Genomic DNA, 14087 nt, shown 5'->3' with positions numbered 1-14087 from the left:
CAACCTGGCATGCCAGGGAGAGAGGGCAGACCTGCGAATGGCATTTAGTCCACACGCAATGCTCCAAACTTTGCAGCATTGCGTGTAGACCAGAATAAGGTCCTAAACCTCCTCCCTTTCTGAGAGCAGCAGATAAAAGGTGCCCATACACAGAGCGATGTGCTCTGTGCATTTTGAACTAGATCGCATCACATCCAGTACAAAATCATACAATGTGCAACAGCAGCGTGCGTTTTGTACCAGATGCATTGTGGTTTAGTCCAAAAAGTACTGCACATATGTACTTTTTGGACTTTGTGCTCGGGGAGCACAAATCGCTTTGGAAGACCAAAACTCTTCATCTATGGGGACCTTTAGAGCCTGATTCAAACCTGTTAGCATGGCTGTAATTTTTGCAGAAGGACAAAACCATGTTGCAGGTGGGGCAGATGTAACATGTGCAGAGAGAAAAAAAGTGGGGGTTAGTGCTGAGCTTTGTCCTGGTGTATGCGAAAATCAAGCATAAATTGTGTCTGACAGTGATACAGTGTTCTTAGCACCTAGAGTGTGCATCAGTATTGTTCTTCATTCCTGTATGGTACTAGAAGCCTTAACTTGGTAGCACCTCTCATTATGTTTAAAAATATGGTGTGCAGTCCAGTCCCCCCCTCTTTCCCAAATATTTGTGTATATATTGTACACTGAAGGTAAGGCTCCTTCATTCTGGCACTGGCACCCCTCCCATCTACCCTCAGGTGTTTTAATTAGCACAGGTTCCTACATTGCAGACTGCATGTTAATATGGGCTCTATTTGAAGGTAAGACCTAGATAAATTTATATAATGTGTTAGTATTAGAAATGTTAGGGACCAATCTAATGAAGTTCACCTGGACGCGGTGGATGGGCCGACATATTTGCGCAAATGTGTGCTAAGAACTTCAATTATACTCCATGTTAATAGTAAGAGTTATCAAAATTATTTTTACTATCAGTGTTCTTAGCACCTAAGTGTGCATCAGTATTGTTCTTTTTTCCTGAGTGATACAATGTAGCAATGCTTTTACTGAGAAATATCGTAAAAATAAATAAAATACAAGCAAGGTTGTTACACAATGATTGTAGACTAGGGATGCCAATCCCGGGGCATTTTTTCAATCCCGGGATTCGGGATTGAAAAATGCTCAATCCCGGGATTCCCGGGATTGGCTTCCCTAATAATAAAAAACACCCTGGCCGCCCGAGCGCTGGGTGGGTGGGCGGGTGTCAGGGACCGCTGGGTGGTTGTCAGGGACCGCTGGGTGGGTGGGGGGGGGGTGGGTGGTTGTCAGGGACCGCTGGGTGGGGGGGGTGGGTGGTTGTCAGGGACCGCTGGGTGGGTGGTTGGTAGGGAGCGCTGGGTGCCCGTGAGCGCTGGGTGGGCGGGCGGGTGGCCGGCCGTGAGTGCTGGGTGGGAGGGCGGGTGGCCGGCCGTCAGCGCTGGGTGGGTGGCCGGGCGGGTGGCCGTCAGCGCTGGGTGGGCGGGTGGCCGGGAGCGCTGGGCGGGCGGGCAGCCGTGGATGTGCGGCTGTGCCGTGTGCCCTGCGCAGCGTGACCTCGCAGCGTGACCTCGTCACGCTGCGCACTGCGGGGTATGGGGAAGCCGGGCAGCGTCTGAGTGCTCAGACGCTGCCCGGCATTAAACTGCGCATGCGCAGTTTAATCCCGAAATCCCGGGATTGGAAATTCCAATCCCGGGATCGAAATCCCGGCGTTTTGGGGGCCAAATCCCGGAATCCCGCCGATCCCGATCCAGGGATTGGCCACCCTATTGTAGACTGCAACAGTGGTCTAAATGGTGTTGAATACGTGTAGACAACTGACTCCCCAAAAAACTTGCGCACCGGGCTTACTGCCCATCTTGCCAAGGTGATTGGGGGTAAGCAGGGCGATCTCCTTGCTCAAAGTAAATGTCCCAAAAACTTGGTAGATGGTAATAAAAATACAGGAAGTCTCTGTCTGAGTGCGGCGTCCCGCTGCTCAGGCAAATATGAAGATTTCGGGTACCCCTTTAAACTTGCCGCGGTGTGGGTTTTGGGAAGCGTTACTGATGGTGCAGCATAGGGTGTGCCAGTGTGCAGTCAGCCTGTCAACGTGTTACCGTCGCACGCGTGTGGTGCCCACAGCGTGTAACGGTCCCGGTGTGTATGGCGTATGCACTGGAGCAGGTGACGGGATCACCTCGCCTTAACCGATGGTGTCGGTGTGTGCGTGGTGTCCCGCCGCCTGACTGGGAGCCATCCTGCCTCTCGTGCAGTACCTGCCTCCTACTTAATCTCACAGCTGGTCCTGCTGTGCCGCGTCCTCCGTTTCAGCGCTTGCTGCAGAATTTTCTGGGGTTGCGTCACAGTGTTGCCGGGCGGTGTCCGTGGAGGGTCCTGATTGTGGATAATGTCCGTGATTCCTCAACGCGTTTCGGCTTTTAAGTGCCTTCTTCATGGAGGTTAGTGCGCCTGATATGGAGCTGGTTTAAACCTCCCCCTTAATCCTGTGATTGGCCTGAAATGCCGCTCGTTGATTGGTTCATGTGTGTGTGTCAGTCACATGTCAGACGTACACATGATTACGTCACTGAATGTCTTCTGGTGCCGGTACTTTGTTACTTTCAATTCAGATACTATCAGTCATAGAACGTTGGATTCATTTGGGTTGGGATCATTTGGTCTATTGCATTATGGTAGAAAGTCATTAGGTCGACATGCTAAAAGGTCGACATGACTCTAGGTCGACATGGGAAAAGGTCGACATGATTCTAGGTCGAAAGGTCATTAGTTCGACAGGTCATTAGTTCGACCAGGTCATTAGTTCGACATTGTCTATGTCGACATTCACAAGGTCGACATGGGGTTTTTCACTGTTTTTTTACCTGAATGTCAACACAGTCGACATGGACACAGTTTAAAGTGCACTGCATCCCCTCGCATCGCTCGCTGCGCTCGCTATGCGTCGGGCACGGTGCCTCGCTACGCTTGGCACACTATTTTATTCTCCCACCACGCCCTAGTGGATGGTAGGGCATGAAATACCGCCTGTCGGCACATGTTGGCTCAAAAAACAGTGAAAAACTCCATGTCGACCTTGTGAATGTCGACATAGACAATGTCGAACTAATGACCTTGTCGAACTAATGACCTGTCGAACTAATGACCTTTCGAACTAGAATCATGTCGACATTTTCCATGTCGACCTAGAGTCATGTCGACCTAATGGATTCGACCTAATGACTGTCGACCATAATGCAGTAGACCAAATGACCGCATCCCATTCATTTGTACTTACTGATAAGTGTTGACTTAACTTGGTGTCGATAACTTGGTATTCAGTCTAAGTATGTTATATATACAGAAGTGATATACTAATTGCGTGCTCGGTTATTCAGTTTGTTTACAGTATATAGGTCACTTCAGTCAAATTGCATATAATACAACATAATTTTTTTTAATATATATTTTTTGTATTGTAAACAAGTCCGTGGAATCTATGTCGATATGGCGTTACTTAGTTAGTATTAGGAAGGTAACATAGTATCGATATTTCCTGTTATCCTATTTCTTACATATGACTGCCCTTACCTCATTGTCCATATTAAGGTCTTTTGGTGCAAATGTTTTTAGGGTGTACATCCACTTTAGTTCTGCTTTGTTTAATTTATGGGTGTGCAGAGAGGGTTTTTTTTTGTGTCTGTGCAGGGTAAATACTGGCTGCTTTATTCTTACACTGCAATTTCCATTTCTGTTTAAACACACCCCACCCAAATCTATGGAGTCTACACACGGGGCGATTTCAGGGCATTTTCAAATGATCTCACTAGATGCTCCTATATTGTTCCGCATTGCCTGGCGATTAATATCCAGCAGGCTGGATAAATCTAGTTAAGTGCCGGTCAGGGCCAGTGTTCTCACTGGAGTACACTGGTCCTCACAGATCGCTCAGCATACAGCGCTGACACATCACGGTGTGCTGAGCGCTCTAGCATCGCTCAGATGGAGGACCCATTACTCTCTCTGCACAGGTTACATACCCCCCACCTGCAGCGCAGCATGGTTTTGTTAATCTGCAAAAATTGCAGCCTTGAATCAGGCCATTACCTCTGTTTTGCAGAAAGCCCATTGTGATGACCTCTGACTGCACCCTTCAGCTCAGTATTTCTAGTTGGGATTCTGAATATAGGCATTTTTACCCACTTTATTTAAAATAACATCTTTTCAAATATTAAAAAAGTGAACACAAAATATACCGCATATATATTATACTGTAATAAAGTTATTAGATCTTTAATTTCGAAGCGGTTGTCTTAATTCTTGTCTAAATCTTGTTAAAACTAAGTTATTTCTGATGGACATATACTGTAAATTAAAAAACGTTAGCTAAATTTTAAGAGTATAAGGGGCATATAAATTACAATAATTTAGCCATTTACCAATTACTCTAATAATTATCTATATATTAGAGATGTGCAGGCTCCGATTTACTCTGATTTCAAAGCAGGATCTTATTGGCTATCAAAAACTGTCATGTGATTTGGGATAGCCAATAAGATCCTGCTTTGAAATCAGAGTGAATCAGAACCTGCACATCTCTACTACATATATGTCTAGTGTCAGCTTGTGTGACTCTGAACACTGGCATCCGCTGGAAGTGAGTGAAACTACATCCTTTTCTCTCTCACACATGCACAAACAAGAGGCAATCACAAAGCAGCAGTCTAGCTTTCGAAGCATTTGCTTTGAGCGGGCTGACAAGTCTATACATAATCTGCTTTAGCAGCTAGGGTGATTAGAATCTGTTCCTACTACTTGTAGCCAAACCATGTGGTTCCTCAGTCAGCACCTCTGTATGGGATCTCTATATAGGCTATTATACACATTATATAAGAGTGTGACTGAAGGAAAATAACTGACACACTTTGCTTTTACTTTTGAGCTTTTTGACATGAGTAACTTTTGAATCATTTGCCGTTTTCCAATGAGGGCATGGCATGAATCACCGATAGCTTTATTTGGACCAAATTTGTACAGGGAAGTCAGTAGGAAGTTAAACAGCTCATTGGACATCCATACTTTGTAGAATAAGTTTTAGATTGCAGTAGTTTTACCCTTTAAAAATAGAAGAAACCACTAGAAAATGTAATTTATTAGTAGTAATGCAACGCACACAAACCAGGCAAAGTGCAGTCCTATCGTCCTCCTGATATTTTTTTTTCTCCAAGTGATGGCAAAAAGACAAAAAAGAGAAAGGGGAGAAAGAAGATCTTGGTAAATGATGCTCCATAAATAAATACCACCGTCGGCACATCCATAGTGTGTAGATATAAATCCACATGTCTATAAAAGCTGGGAATAAATATCCTTTCAAGTTCACATATAATTCATTCATCTTATAACTTGTTCGGCTCTTCTGCTGGTTGATCATTTATTAGGTCCTTGAAGCCGAGTTTTTCAAGCGGCTCCTTAGCCATTAGTTGTCTAAAGAAAGAAAATACACAAACGCTTTAGGATTTTACTAAACTGATTGTTTGCATGTCAATGCCCTCCCAAGCACAATAAGACTCTCCTGCAGTCTCCAAACCTACAAGCGTTCCCTGAAAACTCACCTCTTGAGGCAAGCTTATCATACACCGTTCCTATCTAACACATCAAATCACATACCCACTGTACAGTCCACACATATCAACTCTTTCTTCTTCACATTTTCCATCCTCCTGACCCATGGCCAAACTGCTGGGTCACCGTATCATACATCACCCCAGGAACCTTTTCATTCTGGTGGACTTTATACAATAAAGAATATCTATCCTTCTGTATCAATGCCTATTTCTCTATAGATTGTGAGATTGCGAGAAGGGCCCTCATGCTTTTGGCTGACTGTAAATACCCAGTTTGTTTTATCACTGACTCCTATTGTAAAGAGCAACAGAATATGCTGCGCTATATAAGAAACTGTTAACAAATAAAAAAATACTGTACAGCCATTTTTTAATCTCCTATTATTGTAAAATGAAACAGTGAACCAATTAGAGAATATTACATCTCGGCTATAGTCCCCTGTCAATTTGAAAGCCACTTAGCCCCATAGTAGTTTGGACTTGAAATATGAAACACAGCCTGTGATGACAGTTAAGCTTGGTACACATTAGAGGACTACAAGCGATGTGAACGATAACGACGGGTTCTGAAAGACAGATCGTTTACACCATCCAGTGTGTGCGCGCTCTATCACAAAGCAGGAAGATCTGTATATATTGTTAACAACAGCATACTTGTATGTACACACTATATTGTTTGTGCAGGAGTTCGAGGGAAATAGTGAGCAATATTGTATCATGAGCAAGTCGTCTAGTGTGTACGCACCTTTAGGAGCTAATTGGTTGATATTTTATCTCTAGGCAAGCCTTGATACATATGCACCCGGGACCTACTGTATGTACAGCATCTTACCAGATAACCCAACCACTATACAAATGGTTATTGAACCACTAACTTTGCATTTATTGACTGTAGCCAACATCCTAATATCACACTACATGATCTAACATAGCTTGAAGAACCCATTTTGTCCTGCCAACATCTGGCTGTGCTTTCTGGCTGGTCGTGTAGTATTGCTTTAGCATGTAGCAACATAATTGTTCAGGTCGGGCCTTCTGTGTTGGTGGCCTGCAGGTTTTGTGCAGCTTTACTTTTATTTTTAATGTGTCTTAATTTCAGCACAATGTGGCTAGGATGCACCAAGAGACTGGTCTGATTAGGACTGTTGTATGACACTTGTATGTTGTATGACCGAGTCTGTATACGGAGCAGAACAGAACTTGGAAGCTGCGGCTGCTACAATGTAACACTTTGTATACAGATTCAGAGACACAAACACAATATACGTGTCACAGAACACTGAACAGTAGTCTCAGTTTCAGACAGTCGAAATCATGGCAAATCTGACGTCTATTTGGCCGTCGGTATTCAATGTTCCGACTGTCAGAAACGTTCCACCAGTAGGAATATATGTGGATTGTCGAAGTTCTTATGTATTTGGTCAAAAATGTACACAGATTTGACAATCCAGTGGCAGTTTTTCGACCTTGCAGATTCAACTTTTTAGTCGAATCTGACAGGCTTAAATGAGGTCGGAAATTGCTGCGTTGAATAATTGTGTACTGATGTTTCTGACTGATGGAATTATATGCACACATTGAATACCCCCTAGGTAGCAATGTGGACTGCTTCTGTTTCTAAGCTCAGTCCTCAAGTACCCCCAACAGTTCATGCTTTCCAGTCACCCAACAAGTGCACAGGTGTCCTCATTATTCACTGACACAATTCTTGCAATTCTGTGTGGAGACCTGGAAAAGGTGTACTGTTGGGGGTACTTTAGAACCGAGGTTGGGGACCAATGGGCTAGACTGACTAAGCAACGTGGTCTGCATTTAATATCATTGCTCTTTTTCAGGGTAAAAACTGCTGAGATGCAGTGGATTGCAAATGCTGCCACTTATTAAATCTAGCATGTGCAGTGCAAATCCCCACAATATATGCTCTGCAATCAGGCCAATGTTATACTCAGCATCTCAAAGATCTCATATATTTGGCTACATCTGTCACTCAAAGTGTGTCTGGAGGTATAACGCTGAGTGGAGCCTCTGACACATGACTGACTCACATGACAGAGAACCAGCCCAGTGAGCCCACAGACAGTGCCAGACACCCTCTGCCTCTCCATGTTACACAGCAAAGACACAGCTACTCACCAGACACACCAGGTGAGCGCCCCACACCTCTATACCTCCCAACATGACCCTCTCCAGGAGGGACAGAATGCTCTGTTTGTGGACTTCCATCTTAATTTATGATTGTCATCACCTGTCATTTTAAACAGGGTAATTGATAAGAAAGGTGTTTAAGCACAGGTGATGGTAATCCATAAATTAAGAAGAAAGTCCAAAAACAGAGCAATGTGTCCTTCCTGGAGAGGGTCATGTCGGGTATGCACCTCCCTCCCTCCCTCCCCCCCCCTCATTCACGGCATCCCCACGATTAAATGGCACATGCAAAACACTGACATGGCTATGGTCGACAATGAAAAAGGTTGACAAGATTTATTTTTCACTTTTTCAATGTTTTCATATTCATTCTCATGTGTCGACATGGACACCAATGAAGTGCCACACTTATGTCAACATTTACATGTGTTGACCTTTCTGTGTTAATTTTTTCTTGTGGCGATTCGCGGCACCCCCCGCGACCCCCCTCCCGCGATTTGCAGCACACCCCCCGCAATTCGCGGCACCCCCGGTGACTCCCGCGATTCGCGGCCCCACCCCGTGACACCCCCCCTCCTGCAATTCGCGGCACCCGTGACCCCCCCTCCCACGATTCGCGCCAACCCCCCGGCCCCCCCTCCCGCGGTTCACGGTGCCCCCCACCGCGATTCCCCACCCCTGACCCACCTCCTGTCATTGCGGCAACCCCCCCGCCCCCGCGACCTACCCTCCCGCGATTCACTGCAACCCCCACACCCCCCCATCCCACGATTCGCGGCACCCACACCCCCCCCCACGACCCCCCCTCCCGCAATTCCCGGCATCCACCCACGACACCTCCTCCCGTGATTCGCGGACACCCCTCACCTCCTCCCCCCCCACCCCCGCGCGTGATTCACGGCAACCCCAGGATTAAATGGCACATGCAAAACACTGGCACGGCTATGGTCGACAATGAAAAAGGTTGACATGAGTTTTTGAAGATTTATTTTTCTTTTTTTTGAATGTTTTCATATTCATTTCCATGTGTCGACATGGACACCGATGAAGTGCCACACTTATGTCAACATTTACATGTGTTGAACTTTCTGTGTTGATTTTTTCTTGTAGCAATTTTTTTCCAGTGACAACTATGAACTATGTGCACGTCAACCTACACATCATCAACCAATTCTTTGTATAATATATAACGGGATGCAGTTAAAATCCCGGCTGTCGGGATCCCGGCTGTCGGGATCCCGACGCCGGAATCCCGACACATTCTCCCTCCGTGGGTGTCCACGACACCCCTGGAGGGAGAATAAATTAGTGTGTCGAGCAAAGCGAGGCACCGGGCCCGCTGCGTGGCGAGCGCAGCGAGCCCGCAAGGGGGGGCGATCCACGTCCCCCCCTTGTCGGGATTTTGGCTGTCGGGATTCCGGCGTCGGGATTCTGAACGCCGGGATTCAGTACTGAATCCTATATAACACCTGTTCTGTTTTACTGTAGGTGTTTTAAGTCAGACCTTTTACTGCTACTATTACTGTTTATGTAAATGCATTCTGAATGACAGCAACATCCTATCATCCTTCTACAAGAATATATAACCAACTAGGTGATTCATCGCGCCCCGTGCCCCCCCCCTCCCGCAATTCACGGACCCCCCGCGCACCCCCCCTCCCGCGATTCGCAAACCCCCCTCGCGCAATTCACGCCCCCTCCCACGCTTTGCGGACCCCTGCCCTCTCCCGCGATTCGCTGACACCTGCGGCCCCTCCCTCCCTTGATTCACGGCACCCCTCGCGCCCCTCCCGCAATTCACGGCACCCCTAAGCCCCTCTTTAGTCCCCCGTATACTCACACACCCCTATCACTACCCAGCTTCCTGCTCTCCTGAACCGTAACTTCCACCACTGGGGAGTCGCTGACGCTGTTTTGCCCACATGCCCCTATCATGCCTCATAGCCCAGCCTCCTGCTCTCATGCACCCTAACTCCCACCCAGTAGGAGGAGACACTGACTAAGGGCCACCATCCTGTACTCCTGTACTGCCACGCTGGACCCTCACCCACTGGCAGAAGCTGCACAGTATCTCCCACCCTCCTCTTTAGTCCTCCTCTTATGCCCACACACCCCTATCACTACCCAGCCTCCTGTTTTCCTGTGTCGTGACCTCCGCCAGTGGGGAGCTGCTGACTCAGAAACACCCTACTATACTATTGCACACACACACCTAAACAACATGCACACACAGCCCCCCCCCCCCCCCACACCCACAAATGTCACTGTACCATCCACACTATCAATGTACATCTTACTCTGTAACCGCTTTTTAATTAAACAAAACAATACACACCCCCTTCCACATCATATGCTCTCTATGTAACACATTTCACCTATAACTCAAGTTGCAATACAGGCCATCTTTCATACAATTCTAACCATCTTTCTCATATACAAATGTTCACAAATTATGAATCACCTAGTGTTAATATATCTAATTGCAGACTGCTCCCTCCCACCACCAAAATTAAGACTTCCACTTGTTGCATATCAGATTACACACCATGTGGAATTCTACAACAACTTACAAAAGGAAAAACGACAGTATTATCCAGTACTAATACACAATTATTATTATTATGATACACAGCGTTCCTTATTTTTATACACTTTATTTCAGTGCACCAACCTTTCCATTCTGCACTCCAAGTATTCCTTTGACTCTTCTCTGCACAGACTGTTCTGAAAACTGTTTTCTCGTAAACATTTCATGAATGTTTCTTTCAATGGTTTACACTCACCTGGGAAAAAAAACAAAAAAAAACACCAAGAAATGATGTACATGACAAATACACTAGCTCCACCCAGTTTGGAATAAAAACAAACATGACAGGATACTCTGCAAGCATTACCATCAGTTACCCATTGGTTGATTGGCTGCGAGAGTTCTCTCAGCTGCCCAGTCTTTTGAATAGGATTTTACAATTTTCCCGCCACCCACCGTACCCCCACCATATCGGATTTACTGATGGCTGCACATAAGATTTATCGGTACTTCCTCATCTTTGCGTCCACAGCTTACGCCAGTTATGTTAGCCGCTTTCAGAATAGCAACCACTGTCCCCTCTCGGGCCTGCCGCGCTTTGGGCTTGGTGTGTCGCTCTGCTCGCCACAACTTTAATAAAGGTAATAGATGGTGGTGTGGACACAGGAGGGTGGCATGGACCCGTAAGCTGTGGCCGCAAAGATGAGGAAGTACCGATTTATCTTATGTGCAGCCCGACCGACCTACGACTCCGATCTGATGTGCACGGGACCGCACATTGTATCCAATTGGATGTCACACACTTTAGATTTGGGACTATTTCACCCGCTTTCTCAGCCCAATCCGCCAGAATCAGGTGAAATCAGGCCCAAATCGTTTAGTGTATGGGGTCATAAAGAGTCTAGGGCCGTGCCCGAGTCTAGTGTGCATTCACAGATCACTGGGGAAATGGTGCAGTTGCCATTTAGCCAGTGCTTCCTGCAGAGCTGCTGCCCTGGAACTTCAGAGGGATGAGTATTTAGGAAATGGGTGCAGACTGTGTGGTGTGGAAACCGCACACCCTGCACCCTTTATACTGTAGATATGCCGACTTCAGCAGCGGTTATCCCATCCTTGTTAATTTTGTACTTGTTATATTATAGGTCAAATCTAAATATCTAGAACATTGTAAAGCATAGGGCAGTGGTGGTAAAACCAGTCCGCGAGATCTACCAACAGTTCACGCTTTTCAGACCACCTAGCTGGTGCACAGGTGCAGTCATTACTTATACCTGTACTCTTTTTAGTTTGCAAATGCTGCAGCGCACCCAGGATTTGGACACGGATCCATCCCGAGAGTGACCCGACATTTGCAATGTTAGCCCCCTTAGTGACCCGTTAATAAGCTGGGTCGCTTATGTCAGAGAGGGGAGGTGCGAGGTGGCAGCATGTAACCAGGGGCTGGGGTGGAGGCAGCACTTGGAGCTGACACCGTCTTCAAGTGCTGCCTCCTCCATAGTGTGAAAGGGACTCAGGGTACCAGTTCACACTGCACAGCAAACCGGGTCTGACCTGGGATCAACCCCTTCTTTTAACCCGGGTCGAGTTGCTGGACACAGAAAATTGTGCTTTCACAATGCACCACGACCCGGGTTGATATGTCATCAACATGGCAATAATCTGGGTCAAGAATGTAGTGTGAACAGGGTATTACAGTCACATTTTCAAACATGCTGCATTCATTCCTAAACGACACACTCTACAGATCCCTGGCATAGGGCTGTTTCTGTATCGGACCCAAGCAGCAACGTGTACAGTTCTACCAGCATATCATGCATCTGCCAAAGAAAGAAACCAACGACTGCACCAAATCAGACTTAAGCACAAGGGTGGAATTTTATAGTGAATACAGATTGATTTGGCCTATAAATACACTATCATCGAAATGGGAGTTTTTTTGGCAGTAACGTTGAGGCAACATGCTATCATATGAAATAGGAGTGTTGTAGATGTGTCTGACTAAATCTGTGCTCATTTGTAGTGTGTAGGTGGAGTGTTTCATCAGCTGGATCTTTAGTATAGAACTTGGGGCTGGTGTAATTCCAGATAATGTGGATGACAGCAGCGGACATAAGAACAGTAGCCAGGATAAGCTACCACATGCCGTTAAATGGACATTTACTATGTAGCAGTTTGCAGCCTGATGCCATAGCAGCCCCATACTGTCTAGCACCACTGTAGAAATATCCCCCCTTGTGCTTTAGGTAAATGCACATCTACTGTATACTACAGAATAAGGACAGGTACTGCATGTACTTATACTGTCTGACCACAAGATGACGCTGTACTGTGTTTATCGTCTTGTTATATTACTATTGCATAGCTAGCTGGAAATGACAAGTGCTGACATTGACATGATTTGTCCTCCAGTGTCAGTCACAGAGTAGTTTCCCGAGCTGACGTACTGAGCCGCAACAAACAGACGCAACTCACCGAAGTGATCCAGTGGGAAAGACCCCTTTTCAGGAGGGCGAGGTTTAAAGGTTTTTACGCCAAAGTTCATTGCCGTAGACATGTTTGCGGCGCCCCTGCTTGCTGTGTGTGCTCTCTCACTCTTGTTGCGCTTCCTGTAACAAAACCTCGTCCAATAGGGACAAACAGAGCTCGGCCACCCTTACTGCGCATGCGTGCACAGAGTCTGCTGCCTCAAGATAGATTCAACATGCTTACTGCACATGCGTTAGCCCCACTAACTCGTCGCTGCTGCAGCAGCAGCAACAGTTACAACAACCGTGCTTACGGCGCAAGCGTGTTGGTGGTTTGCTAGTGCCGTTACGTACTACATGCATTTTAGTTTCTCTACCACGGTGTCTCTCTTATCATCATTGCTAATAGTGTGACACAGGTTACCATTTATCTTCCCCGGCATCAGCCTGCAAAGACCTGGGTGTAATAAGGCCATAGCATACCTCCCAACATGGCACTCTCCAGGAGGGACACATTGCTCTGCTCCTGGATTTACCACCTGTTAATGTAGTATTGCTATCACCTGTGTTCAAACAACTTTCTTATCAATTAACCTGCTTAAAATAGGTGATGGCAATCATACATTATGGGGGAAGTTTAGAAACAGAGCAATGTGTCCCTCCTGGAGTGGGTCCTGTTGGGAGGTATGCCATAGGTATATTTACTAAAGGTTCTAAAACTGAAAAGTGGGGATGTTGCCCGTAGCAACCTATCAGATTCTGGTCAGGATTAGGGTTTTTACCCCATTTCCATATGCTCTAACCCCCTTTGCCGGATCAGCGCTATGGGCTTCTTACCGCTGCACTATGGGCGAGATGTATCAAATGGAAAATGCGGTAAAACCCCGGTTTTACCGCATTTTCCTATGTATCAAAAATGATACCGCAGTAGGGTTACCACCTTTTTATTGAGAGATTCCCGGACATTGGCCCGCCCCTTGACACACCCCCAGCCCCACCCCCAGCCCCGCCCTTTGACCCGCCTTATGATGATTTTTTTAACCTTTCCTTCAATTTCATTCTTGATTTTGCATACCATAATGCCAGTTAGATGTTACATCACACACATTACTGCCCATTACAAGTTATGCCATACATTGTGATGCCCATTACATGTCACACCATATACCGCAATGGCCATTACACCATGATGCCAGGACTCAACAAATGTTTTGCAAACGAGGGACAATATGGACAGTGAACGCCGAAGTCGCGCGTCAAGATTTTCAACATATTGCCGACACACCACACACCCATTACATAGTATACCACATGCCATAATGGTCATTA

The 14087-nt window shown here is 46.3% G+C and overlaps 1 protein-coding gene across 1 annotated transcript; it reads right to left on the bottom strand.

Moving 5' to 3' along the window:
• Positions 1-5131: 5131 nt before the first annotated feature.
• Positions 5132-12945, bottom strand: COX19 (cytochrome c oxidase assembly factor COX19). The gene is made up of 3 exons (XM_083153129.1): positions 12766-12945; positions 10438-10549; positions 5132-5481 (listed from the first exon to the last, which is right to left on the bottom strand). The coding sequence occupies exons 1-3, from the start codon at positions 12845-12847 to the stop codon at positions 5394-5396; spliced, it is 282 nt and encodes a 93-aa protein (XP_083009255.1). The 5' UTR covers positions 12848-12945; the 3' UTR covers positions 5132-5393.
• Between the last annotated feature and the right edge of the window lie 1142 nt (positions 12946-14087).

This window comes from Crinia signifera, chromosome 7 (assembly GCF_055691185.1).
Source record: "Crinia signifera chromosome 7, ASM5569118v1, whole genome shotgun sequence".
Classification (NCBI taxonomy): Eukaryota; Metazoa; Chordata; class Amphibia; order Anura; family Myobatrachidae; genus Crinia; species Crinia signifera.
This window is presented reverse-complemented; position numbering and strand designations above follow the sequence as displayed.

What these genes read in the sequence shown, in the direction of transcription:
- COX19 (XM_083153129.1), bottom strand. Translation starts at nt 12,847, where the DNA reads ATGTCTACGGCAATGAACTTTGGCGTAAAAACCTTTAAACCTCGCCCT. An exon ending in TTTCCCACTGGATCACTTCG is followed by an intron (nt 10,550 to 12,765) that starts GTGAGTTGCGTC and finishes TTTTTTTCCCAG; the next exon opens with GTGAGTGTAAACCATTGAAA. An exon ending in TTGGAGTGCAGAATGGAAAG is followed by an intron (nt 5,482 to 10,437) that starts GTTGGTGCACTG and finishes TTCTTTCTTTAG; the next exon opens with ACAACTAATGGCTAAGGAGC.